Source organism: Pseudorasbora parva, chromosome 22, assembly GCF_024679245.1.
Source record: "Pseudorasbora parva isolate DD20220531a chromosome 22, ASM2467924v1, whole genome shotgun sequence".
NCBI classification, from domain to species: Eukaryota; Metazoa; Chordata; class Actinopteri; order Cypriniformes; family Gobionidae; genus Pseudorasbora; species Pseudorasbora parva.
The window spans coordinates 1,296,668-1,310,806 of NC_090193.1; the positions used below are offsets into that span (position 1 = coordinate 1,296,668).

The window sequence follows — 14,139 nt, forward strand, 5'->3', positions numbered from 1 at the left end:
TTTGTATTAGATTTGAGCCTATGCTTTATTGTTCAGTTATGCACTTTATTTAGTTTCTGCTCTTGATCTGGTTTGTTTAATAAATATTCCTGTTTTATTAAAGCGGACGTGCCTTTTGTGTTTAAGAGTAAAAGCTTTAAGTTAATAGTCTATCGTGTCTCAGCTGAGCGGCTGAAACGAGTGTCTGTCAGTTATTATAATATGACAAACAATTGTCTTAACTTGTTGCATATTCCTCAGAAGTTCTTGTGATGATATGGTTAGTTGACAATAGTGTTATATTGGGCAATCCTGTCTCTGATATTGTGCAGCGATGCAAAGCTGTAGAGCCGACAGACTCGTGTCGACTCACTTCAGTGCTGAATAATCCGCTCTAGAACACTTAATATACTGCACATAGCCTACTAGCTTATGCTTATTTATAATTCATTTAGGCAGACAACAGGCTACAGTACTGTGCACAGTGCGAAGATAATTCATTTAACGTTTATTTTTTCCTAACGTCATTTTTAGTCAAAAATGTTAGGACTTCAGTCAACCAAGATTTGCTTTGGTTGATTTCAGCCCTACACACAAGTGTGTGAGTGTGTGTGTGTTTTATCATTACAGAGGCCGGTATCTCCTAAACATATCTTATTAAACACAGCAGAAGAAATTACCTCCGAAAGCAGAATCCTCTGCAGTGAATGCCAGGACCAGATCAGTTTCATTAAAGGAAGTGTGTGTAAGATTGTAGCCAAAACTGCAGTCCCTTTCAGATGACTGTAGAGCGGTGTGTCCCTCTCCCCCTGACTCGAGGTTGCCAGATTGGCTGCAGGATCAGCAGAGCGTTTGTAGATCTGCAGCTGTGGGAACTAGAGCAGATCTGGCAACCCCAAACACTACTGACTACGTGATTGGTCGATAGGTGGAGGGTGGAGCTTCAGGCCAAAACACAACATGACATCAACATCAGCTGAGCTGCAACTTTATAATGACAATATCCTGCCGGACTACTGCTGTCAGTGATAGAAGTGTTGGAAATGAACATGATTTCTTAATGTCTAGAGACATATCAGGGCCATTTTATGACTCATTGAAATACATTTCTTACATATTTGTTCCTTAAATGTGGTGTGTGTTTGTTCAGGTGAGGCTGCTCTGCGAGGCGAGTCCCGAATGCAGGTGGGGAACCACAGGACCGGCCCTCCTCCCATCAGCCCCAGCAAGAGGAAGCTCAGCGCCGACCAATCAGAGGACGACCTCGACTGCAACAACGAGCATGTGGCCAAGATGAGCCGGCTGCTGGCCGCACAGCTGTAAGTGGGACCCATAATATCTTGTGTGTGTGCGCATGTTTTTGTGACATATGAGGACAGAAATGTGTATAATGCCATGGGTATGACACAGGTATTACAGGAGAGGGTGAAATATGAGGACATTACCCATGACCCCACTTTACAAAAGGCTTATAAATCACACAGGAGGAGTTTTTATGAGAAAGTAAAAATGCAGAATGTTTCCTGTGATGGGTAGGTTTAGTGTGTGTGTGTGTGTGTGTGTGTGTGTGTGTGTGTGTGTGTGTGATGGGTAGGTTTAGGGGCAGTGTGTGTATGTGTGATGGGTAGGTTTAGGGGCAGTGTGTGTGTGTGATTGGTAGGTTTAGGGGCTGTGTGTGTGTGTTTGTGTGTGTGTGTGTGTTAGGGCTGCACGATTAATCAAAATCGAACCGCAATTGTGATTTGGCTTGTGTGCGATTATGAAAGCTCGAAGGCTGCGATTTTAATTAAATAAATAAATGCCCAGTGTGTTAGCGAAGAGCGGCTCTGTGATAAAAGCTGCTCCGTCTGAAAGACTGCGAGTTTGAGTCGTTTATAACGTGCGTTTGAAAAAGCAACACGAGTCAAACATCTTCACAAACTAGTGAAGCGTTCATAAACCTGTTCAACAAAAGACAACGTTTAGTAACATGTTTTACCTCACTTCATATCTTCAGTTGAGTGTGTGTGAGCTGATGTGGCTTCTCATCTGAGTGAGGCAGACGATGCGTTATTTTATAGTGTTCTATGTCAATCAGCACTGCATTATAATACACTTTATTATTATGAAAATACCCTTGACGGCTTGAAGAACTCAAATACACCATATTTTGCTGCAGTCGTGTTTATTGCGGTCATGTTTAATCAAAGCGTCTCTATCTTCTGTTTACACCGCGTTAGCTTCACATCAGGGGTTTCCTGAAAACTAACGTCAATTACTTCTCTGAGGCAAATGTGGCGGTTTCCGCTCGAGGGCGCCCTCTGGCTTTCAGTATGAATTAAAAATTTGTTGGTGATCAATAATAACAAAATAATGCTTAATACATTTTAAAACTTAATAAAATTATAAAGTTATTGAACAATCCATGTTTTTCTTCAGTGTACAGGAGTTTTTTTCCCCCACAGTGGATGCACAAGAGGTTCATATTTCATATTAAAGACAGACTTTAAGAATACCTCCTTAGGCTTAGACCTTTCTAATGTTTTTAGTCATAGGCTGTCTGCATATTAATAGGTAACCCAGCAGTTTTTTTTCTTTTGTAAAATAAGTTTTGTGTAAAATATTACAAAAATAATAATAATTATTAGTATTATATTGTTATATTTATTCTGACGTACTCTTTTTTTTAAATTTGTAATTATGAAAATGTTATTGTAATGGTAATATTTCTTATTTAAAAATAATATTTTTAGCAGTAATAATAATCATAATTATTATTATTAGTCACATTAATATAAAAACACAAAATGTTAAATACACACACTTTTCATGTGTAAAAAATTATAATAACAATAATCGCATTTTAAATCGCAATTTTACCCAGAATAATCGCAATTATATATTTTCACCAAATCGTGCAGCCCTAGTGTGTGTGTGTGATGGGTAGGTTTAGGGGCAGTGTGTGTGTGTGATTGGTAGGTTTAGGGGCACTGTGTGTGTGTGATTGGTAGGTTTAGGGGCACTGTGTGTGTGTGATTGGTAGGTTTAGGGGCACTGTGTGTGTGTGATGGGTAGGTTTAGGGGCAGTGTAGGGGAAAATACGGTTTGTACAGTATAAAAACCATTGCCCCTATGAAATGTCCCCACATTTCACAAAAACAAACGCGTGTGTGTCCCCTCCACCAACATGTAAATCTGGTTGGCATTCAGGTCTGTTTTAGAAAGCCTCAGTCAGCTCGTGTCAGGGCCGGGGTTCCTGCAGAGCGCTTCTGGAATGCTTGAGAATGTGCTGCAGACCGAGGCCTGAGATTCCTGGCATTCCTGAGCGCGGAGCGGAGCACATGGGCTGCTTTAGAGCCTGTGGACATTCCCAACATTCTTCCCAACATTCCCGCCCGTTTGGGAGAGCGGCTCGGCAGTGAGAGAGCCACACTGGTGCTAGGCAGAACACTGCTCGCTGATTTATGACCAACATTTAGCTCTGTGAATTAGGAATCCAAGGACTATTTCATTCGTACTCCAACTAAAAGCAGTGTTCCTCACATGTTCTAAAGCAATTTGTGTGGGGGGGCGGGGATTAAAAAACATTAACCCCCCCCCTCCCCCCCAAAAAAAAGTATACAAAAAATAAATTAGGATGTATGTTATTAACGGTTTAAAATTTCACATTTAAAGAAATCTAGTGTTAGACCATGTCTAAATATGTAGGCTGTTCAAATGCAAACCCTAAAAATAAACAAGCCGTTGCTTAATTTGCCTTTTTGCATTGGCATTCTCTATTTCACCTTAATTACTACACTACTGGTAATATAAATAAAATAAATATTAGAAGAACAATATATTAAAGGTGCACTATGTAGTATTTTTGCAGTAAAATATCCAAAAACCACTAGGCCGGTGTTATATATTTTGTTCAGTTGAGTGCCTTCAATATCCCAGATGTTTCCAACTATTTGTCAATTGTGAGAAAATTGCTATTTTAACTGAGGACCGGGACGTGTCAGCATTGCGTTTGAGGGAGTCGCCTGTCAATCGCCTCATATCTGCGCTACCCTCGGTTTCGGCTTTTATTCTGCAGGAGCGCTTTACTCTTAGCAGTGTGAACAAGTGAACGCACGGAGTAACGTCATAACATCGTTTTGAACACACTTAAATGCATCTAATATGATAAACAGAGCTGCATTACCTCAAAATCATAACCGGAAGAGCGGATCAGTGCAGGCGCCCGGCGACTGTGTCCCGTCCCGTCATAATAAAAGTCCCGGTGCTCGCGAGGCGGGTATTTGTTTAACAATCGCTCCAGCGGCTGTGCTCAGGTCCAGAACACTCGGTCCCGCCCTTAGACTACAGTAACGTTAATAACCGCATGCATGAACGGGATTTCTGCCCGAGTCCTATTGTCCACCGGCTGTGAGGTGAAGACCACATCTCCCAAGATGCTGCGCTCACACTTTGCGTCATCAAACTACGCATTTGTTTTGCATAGGCGCCCTCCAGTGGACGAAAGCTGCATAGTGCACCTTTAAGTAGTCATTAATGGACCATAATTATTGCACAAATAGTATTTAGTACCAAAGGAGCGCCTCAAAACATTCAATAAATATTAAACTAAAATAGAACATTAATTGAAAAATAGTTGTACGGTCACATGTGGCTATGATGGTAAGGAAAACCTCAGGGCTAAATACTAGGAGAGCATACCATAATGTTAACAATGTTGCATCTCCATCGATCTTCATGATAAAATGATACTGTAAAGTGGTTTATGTAATAATCAATGCACACTATGCTGTACTGTTTACCAAAAATTACTACAAATAACTGTATAGTGAAAAGGGGTGTGCCAAACCACTGAGAACATTATTTAATGCATATTTTACCATGGTCTGTTTAAATACTATGATTCTGATTGGCTGGCAACATTGTGAGATGAGACATGACGTGACACACAGAGGCCAATGGCACATGTCACTGCACAGATATGTATACGTGTGCATATCTATGACTATGCGCGAATTGGCACATCCCTGGCACATGCGGTCTTCTTTGTCATGTCACTGACATTATCGCGACTGACACTGACATGACACCTGCATGACACCGAGTTGCGGAACATGTCGCGGTGTGTTGTGCGTTTTTTACAGTCTATGATGGTCGTGACGCCTACACTGACAGACTCGAGCACCTATACTGACGGGACACAAAATCCTAAATAAATAGCCTAATTTTGTCATATTTTAGATGTCAATAAAACACATTAAAGTCAGTCAGTCAGTTTTTTTTTAAACATGTTATTTGTGTCACGTCTGTATTTGATTGGCATGTACCACTGAATGTTTTGTAATAGCTACGTCACCCATTCTAGGAAAAAACACGAAATAAATCGGGTCACTACGTCTACAAATAAGGCATTAACAGTCATATCTGTTGCTTTAAAACTTTATTTTTGCGTGACATACTGACATTAGCCCTACGGCATACTGACATTAGCCCTACGACATACTGACATTAGCCTGACGACATACTGACATTAGCCCTACGACATACTGACATTAGCCCTACGACATACTGACATTAGCCCTACGGCATACTGACATTAGCCCTACGACATACTGACATTAGCCCTACGGCATACTGACATTAGCCCTACGGCATACTGACATTAGCCCTACGACATACTGACATTAGCCCTACGACATACTGACATTAGCCCGACGGCATACTGACATTAGCCCTACGGCATACTGACATTAGCCCTACGACATACTGACATTAGCCCTACGACATACTGACATTAGCCTGACGACATACTGACGACATACTGACATTAGCCCTACGACATACTGACATTAGCCCTACGACATACTGACATTAGCCCTACGGCATACTGACATTAGCCCTACGACATACTGACATTAGCCTGACGACATACTGACATTAGCCCTACGGCATACTGACATTAGCCCTACGACATACTGACATTAGCCTGACGACATACTGACATTAGCCCTACGACATACTGACATTAGCCCTACGACATACTGACATTAGCCCTACGACATACTGACATTAGCCCTACGACATACTGACATTAGCCCTACGACATACTGACATTAGCCCGACGGCATACTGACATTAGCCCGACGGCATACTGACATTAGCCCTACGGCATGCTGACATTAGCCCTACGGCATGCTGACATCAGCCCTACGACATACTGACATCAGCCCTACGACATACTGACATTAGCCCGACGGCATACTGACATTAGCCCTACGGCATACTGACATCAGCCCTACGGCATACTGACATTAGCCCTACGACATACTGACATCAGCCCTACGACATACTGACATCAGCCCTACGACATACTGACATTAGCCCTACGGCATACTGACATCAGCCCTACGGCATACTGACATTAGCCCTACGACATACTGACATCAGCCCTACGACATACTGACATCAGCCCTACGACATACTGACATCAGCCCTACGACATACTGACATTAGCCCTACGACATACTGACATTAGCCCGACGGCATACTGACATTAGCCCTACGGCATACTGACATTAGCCCTACGACATACTGACATTAGCCCTACGACATACTGACATTAGCCCGACGGCATACTGACATTAGCCCTACGACATACTGACATTAGCCCTACGGCATACTGACATTAGCCCTACGGCATACTGACATTAGCCCTACGGCATACTGACATTAGCCCTACGGCATACTGACATTAGCCCTACGACATACTGACATTAGCCCTACGACATACTGACATTAGCCCGACGGCATACTGACATTAGCCCTACGGCATACTGACATTAGCCCTACGGCATACTGACATTAGCCCTACGACATACTGACATTAGCCTGACGACATACTGACATTAGCCTGACGACATACTGACATTAGCCCTACGACATACTGACATTAGCCCTACGACATACTGACATTAGCCCTACGGCATACTGACATTAGCCCTACGACATACTGACATTAGCCTGACGACATACTGACATTAGCCCTACGGCATACTGACATTAGCCCTACGACATACTGACATTAGCCTGACGACATACTGACATTAGCCCTACGACATACTGACATTAGCCCTACGACATACTGACATTAGCCCTACGACATACTGACATTAGCCCTACGACATACTGACATTAGCCCTACGACATACTGACATTAGCCCGACGGCATACTGACATTAGCCCGACGGCATACTGACATTAGCCCTACGGCATGCTGACATCAGCCCTACGGCATGCTGACATCAGCCCTACGACATACTGACATCAGCCCTACGACATACTGACATTAGCCCGACGGCATACTGACATCAGCCCTACGGCATACTGACATCAGCCCTACGGCATACTGACATCAGCCCTACGACATACTGACATCAGCCCTACGACATACTGACATTAGCCCTACGGCATACTGACATCAGCCCTACGGCATACTGACATTAGCCCTACGACATACTGACATCAGCCCTACGACATACTGACATCAGCCCTACGACATACTGACATCAGCCCTACGACATACTGACATTAGCCCTACGACATACTGACATTAGCCCGACGGCATACTGACATTAGCCCTACGACATACTGACATCAGCCCTACGACATACTGACATTAGCCCGACGGCATACTGACATTAGCCCTACGGCATACTGACATTAGCAAAAGTCATAGTTAATAGTGAATATGTGTTCCCCATACTAAAATGATACCAATTGTTCAACCATCAATACACAGTATTTAGTTCATTACATGTGCAGTAACTGTAATTAAACTACACCAAAAATAAGAGTGATCCCTTACTTTACTTTTTCAAGGGATAATTAAATTACAGTAACTAATTGCTTAGTGACTCGTTACACCCCACACTGCCCTAGAGTAGGAATACGTTTATATTTGGTCTCTGAGGATTGATTATTGCTCCATATTGGCTTGTGATTTTGATCAGGATGAATTAGGTGCTGTGGCTTGTTTTCGTTGGGAGTGACACCGAACACCAAAGGCTCAGGTTTCCATGATGCTGTTTTTCTATAGAAGGAGTGAAGGAGAGGGGGATGAAAAAAAACAACAACCTCTTCCTGTGTCTCACTATAAGCTTTTGTCCAGAGCTGGAAAAGTTGTTTTAGGCATCTCTGGCTCGTCTGTCGTTTCATGCGACGCTTGTTTTTGTTCACTGCTCGTCTTACTTAGTAACTTTGTCTTGTTTCTAGTTTTGCTTAAAACAGGCTAAATGATCTGCCAATGGGGTGAGAAAAATAATCTAATTTTTGTCTGGGACGGAAACGAGATTTCAATCAGAAATAAGATTTATTATATTATTTTTCTCACCCCATTGGCAGATCATTTTGCCTGTTTTAAGCAAAAACTCAATTTTCAACAAAACAAGAAAAAATATATAATGCCATTTTACTGATCTAGTAAATGCATCTTGATTTAGCAATTGTTAGATATTTAGACTGGAAACAAGACAAAGTTACTGAATAAGAAGAGCATTTTTTGCAGTGTTATGATTTCTGGTCTGTCCGTGCCAGAATAAAGCAGAGAGATACGACTCTTCATGTACAGAAAGCTCTTCGGGCTAATAAAAGGGGAACTCCGGGAGACATATTGTGGTGGAGTGGGCTCCGTGGCAGGGTGGGGGCCATTTTCTCATTCTCACTGCTTCCATGAAAACAAAGGGCCTGTTATCCGGTCAGCCCACTGCATTCTGGAAGCTTGCTCCGGCCTGCCTCACTGCTGAATAAGGCACACTGTTCCCGCTCCCTATTCACATCTACAGCAAAATAAGAGTTCCTCCGGTTTACTGTGCCGTCTTCAAAAGGAAGGTTTAAAGAGGAGCCATTGTGCTTTTCTCCATGTTAGGGCTGGGCAATATGGCAAAGAATTAAATCTTTTCGGAGAGATTGGCCGAGTATTTTTATTATTTAACTACTCAACTTTCAGGTCATGTTCTCTTTATTAACCAAGTACTACCACACACACACACACACACACACACACACACACACACACACACACACACACACACACAAAACCTACCCATCACAGGAAACATTCTGCATTTTTACTTTCTCATAAAAACTCCTCCTGTGTGATTTATAAGCCTTTTGTAAAGTGGGGCCATGGGTAATGTCCTCATATTTCACCCTCTCCTGTAATACCTGTGTCATACCCATGGCATTATACACATTTGAGTCCTCATATGTCACAAAAACATGCACGCACGCACACACACACCTGAAGTTATCTGTAAATGTAAAACAAATGTCTTGTTAAATATCTTTACAGAAAATATGCATGAAATATGAAGTCAAAAATTGTATAAACGCATCTTAAACATAGGGCTGGACGATATGGCCAAAATTTATATCACGATATATTTCTTAATTTTGGTCGATACGATATAATTTCGATATCGATATGAACTATATAAAAGCTTTAGAAAAACTACCAAGAACTGCCACAAAGGATTTCTGTACCTACAAACTTCTGACAAATTAATTTGCCAAGTCTATGAAACCTCCTCCTATAAAACTATATAATATTTTAGAAATAAAAACGGTACAAATAAATTAAAGGGGGGGTGAAACACTCAGTTTCAGTCAATCTCATGTCAATCTTGAGTACCTATAGAGTAGTATTGCATCCTTCATATCTCCGAAAAGTCTTTAGTTTTATCATATTTATAAAAGAAATATGGGCTGTACCGAGTCTTTCCGGAAAAAACCGAGCGCCTGGAGGCGTATCGTGTGGGCGGAGCTAAAGAATGACGAGCGCAAAGCGGTGACGTCCTCAAGCGTGGAGAAACCCATCTATCTCAGCTAATACAGATAATGATCCAGAATCAAATCTGAGGGAGAAATAAATTGAACAGGAGAAACGGCAACAGCAGGACGTCCGTCTCTGTGGTATGTAAGTTACTGTATTTAATGGCCTCTCCACATTTCTGTGTGTTTACTCGCAGAGTATGAGGACATGATTCGGTTTATGGACTATTGTATGCGACTAGACCTTAGAAGTAGCAAGCAAAACGGTTTTGCACGTCAGAATACTGTAACGTTATACAGAGAACAACAATGGAGTAACCGTTAGCGCATTTGAATGACGAAGCACGCGATCGTGTCGTTTACTGATGTTTACTCATGCGACGGTAGCCAATAGCAGAGACATTTGAAGCAGTTTAAGTTAACTCACCGTCGAAGCTTTATCGCTGGGACCGCTCCGTCAGAAACACACTTCTTTGGTATGATTTGGTGAAGTCCTGACAGCAGTGGCGTGTAAATCCATTTTGAGACGCAACTGAAACGATGTTGTCAAGCTTCCCGTCATTTCTGCGTTCAAATCGGTTCAAATGCAGCGCTGCCTTCCCAGAATGCTGTGCTGAAGAGTTGAAGTCGCTCGACGTCACCCATAGGAATAAAGTGGAGCGCGCCGTCGTTCACGGACGACTGGATCTGCAGCTGAGAGACTGTTTACAGCGTGCTCTAGTCACGCGCGCGCGCACCCTACCGGGAGAAGAGCCCGTACGGCCCATACAAGGACCTTCCGCTCTTATTAACGTCAAATAGACCCATACTCGAAAAAAACTCGCCGAAACTTGTGAGAAACCGGAAGGAGTATTTTTGACACAGAAATACTCCATCAAACGTCCAACATTAGTGTTTGAAACTTTGTCTATGTTTAGGATGGGAATCCAAGTCTTTAACAGTGTAAAGCTCAGTATGCATGAAGCAGCATTTCACCACCCCTTTAATGTTCACCTTTTATTTGTATTTAGCCTTTATACGAACAAGAAATGTGAAATCACCATCAAATAAACAAGACTCTCACTTCGCAGACGCAGTTTATTGAGCATTTTCTTTTAAGTTATAAATTTCAGTGAAGAACGATTCATAGCGCTATATTCTCCTTTTATGCAAAACTATACCTTTATCTACTGATGCACAAAAAAATAAATAAAATAAGACTCAATTCAGTGGCCTATTTGTGCTCTGTTTGAGATGAGTGCATGCTGCTTTTTGCAAGGCTTTAAACAGGAGAAAATGATACATTTTCGTGAAGCCATGTCTGACCGTCTTTCACAAGCTTTGAAAGGTAATTTAAACGAGAATGAACGCATTGGTGTTAATACATGACATGTGTGCAAATGTGGAAAGTATTAAAACAAATGTGCCACTTGCCTCTTACACGAATAGTCTACATGGATTATTTGTAACGCTTGGCATCGTATTGTTAGACATTAGATTGATGCATCTATGTCGATGTATTGTTACACCCCTAGTCGGCACCTCTCCGGCACAAGTTTAATATCAGCCCCATTCGCACGGGATTCGTATTATCTGGGGACCTCTGGTGATTTGTAATAATTGCAGAGAATGTCTGTGAACTTAATCCCGTGCGAATCGGCCATGTCTGTAATTTGTAAAGTAAAAACTCCCCCGCAAATTAGCCTACCTACCATATTTCGCCGAACACCGAGGTCCTGTGATAACATTAGTCCCGTGCGAATCGACATCTCTGTGATTTGGCCAGGATTAGGCGGATTGTATATACTTTTTGCAAGCTTTTTTTCTCCCTGTGAGCATTTCTATCTTTATCTTTCTCTTTCACGAAGAATTAAGTCTGCATTCATAATGCGCACCGTTCAGTCATTCCCGTGCAGCCGCGCCCACACGGATTATACTTTCACTTTAGAATGATTATCAATTTGAGAGTAATCTGATTGAATGGTGTGTTTAATATTAAAATCAATACTGTTTTGAATGAAAAACATAACAGAACAGTATAGTACAATGACAATCTTGTTTAAATAGGCGCTTTTACATTTAGTTTTGAAACTGAATCTTCCGCCGTAGGCTATATTGTCAGCTTCCTACTCGTGATAAATGAAATCTGATTCCTGCCGCTGGTCTGAGCTCAGTTCATGGCGTCTGTTCGCTAACTGAACGAAATTATATTTATTTATTAGGCTACTGTAAAATAATCAAAACGATATCGATGCCTGTTTATGATTTCATACAGCTATCTATAACGAACATCATGTCCGGGAGAAGTCAGTAAATTCGAGTAAAATCACAGGCTTTGCTTATCCCGTGCGAATGCGCCACGCAAAACTCAGATGGAGGAGTCATTTCTAAATCACAGAGGTCTCTAGATAATACTAATCCCGTGCGAATAGTGCTTTAGATAGACAAACCACTTCCACGCCACTAAAGAAAGTTAGTCTTTCTTCTCTTATCAACTATTTATTTCTCCTTACTTGTGGAAGCTCGTTCAGTCACATTTGTGTTGCGGTCAGGGAAACTCTCTTTGTAGCTAAAACGTGCCGCGTTGGATCTATCAGCCTACTACTGCTGAGCACTGACTGCGTGTCCGTGGTGTAGGCCTACGTCATCACGCAAGAAGCCAATCGTGTTCTGCTCTTTCTGATGGCATGCGACCTGAACGTCAGTCATATCGAAATATCGGAAATGTGTTTAAAAATCATATCACCGTTATTGAAAAAAATTATATCGCGATATATATTGATATTGAATTATTGTCCAGCCCTACTTAAACATATCCTATATTCTCAGAAATCATATAAAATAAGAAAAATGCTATAAAGTAATGTTCGCAGAAATTTTTATTAGGGGTGTGCACGAATATTCGATCTGTAAATAACATTCGAAAACTAAAAATACTGTTCGAATTTTATGGCGTTGATTTGCTGGCTGTAAATGCGGTGAATCCATAGCCCCTTTCACACTGCGATTCCGGCAAATACACGGATAATGCGACCCGGCATTTGTTCCCGGGTCGCTAGATTTGGTCCATTCACACTGCCAGCGAAATACCGTAATATGTGCGCTTTCACACACAACGCTTAACGGTCCCGGGTCGAGTTGACACGTGACATCCTGATGTGACGTGTAATTGCGAGCGATCTCAGCTTCAGCGCGGATAGTAAGGAGCTCCGTGGTCTCGACTTGTGTCCACTTGTGTAATATTGCGCACATTTCTGCTTGTTTAATTTTAGTTTCTTTTGTATACGAACACTCTCTGCGTTTAAAACACTGACGAGCTCTTCTGGCACTGCATTATTGTGGAGTCGCACGATAACTACGTACACGTTGCGGCATATGTTACGGCTTTTGTTCACACAGCGCTCGTCCCGGGTCGAATACCGCAATATTACTAGAGCCCCGACCCGGGTCAAATTCGGTAATCAATCCCGGGATGTGGTTGCTTTCACACAGAAGGCGACCCGGCAATGTTCCGGGAATATTGCGGGTCCGACGTGCAGTGTGAAAGGGGCTCATGAGAAATCCCTCTAAATCTCGCAGTTATAACTAAATCCACTGGGTGGCGCTGTGGAGCGGGTAAATATGTTGAGTGTATTTGATCACAATGTCGTCGTCTGCCTCGCGATGTTTGAATTACTTAGATGAAAGTTGAAAATTTTACAAAATGGAGTTACTTTTGATGAAATCAATTACTGAAACTGACTTATCACCACCACAAACGAGAGTCACATCCAAACACCAGTGGAATGAGCATCACTGCTCAGGAGTGCGGGTAAGCCAGTCTGAACCCCGAGTGAGGGTGAGATTACTTATGATAGCAAAATGATCTCGAGACAAATGCTTCCTTTAAAGTTCTTTGAGGGTTTGTGAACAGAAAACACAAAGTGCTTCACTCAAACTTCACTTAACCGTTATCTTTATCTCCGTAACGCCTGTCAGTGGTGCATTTTCTCACCCGATAATATCATCATCATCCAATAATATTACCGTTTCTCTCAACATGAAAATGAGAAACAATACAAACACGACAGCCATATACCGACACGTGTGTGTGTGTGTGTGTGTGTGTGTGTGTGTGTGTGTGTGTGTGTGTGTGTGTACGTACGTTCTGCACGATAACTGACGCGTTCTGCTTTCTTTCCGCTCGTGCTGCTTGAGCTAATAATACTTTTGTTTTTTAGGCATTTTTTTAAACACTCTTTAATCTTTTAAAAAACCTTAAGATAACGTAAGCGTGTTGTGTATATTGCCTAATCATAAGCTTCTTCACAAATGGTGACTACATGTTGAGAAAAAAAAAAAAGAAACATCTCTCTCATTTTCTCAAAATACCTA

General features: G+C 41.9%; 1 protein-coding gene across 2 annotated transcripts in view; it reads left to right on the top strand.

The window, feature by feature from the left end:
• vgll4b (vestigial-like family member 4b) overlaps positions 1 to 14,139 on the top strand; it is an 81,407-nt gene that overhangs the window by 55,812 nt on the left and 11,456 nt on the right. For both annotated transcript variants that reach the window (XM_067432017.1, XM_067432016.1), the window contains one exon: positions 1,130 to 1,298. In XM_067432017.1, coding sequence (XP_067288118.1) covers positions 1,130 to 1,298 — 169 coding nt within the window. The remainder of the gene's footprint in view (positions 1 to 1,129; positions 1,299 to 14,139) is intronic.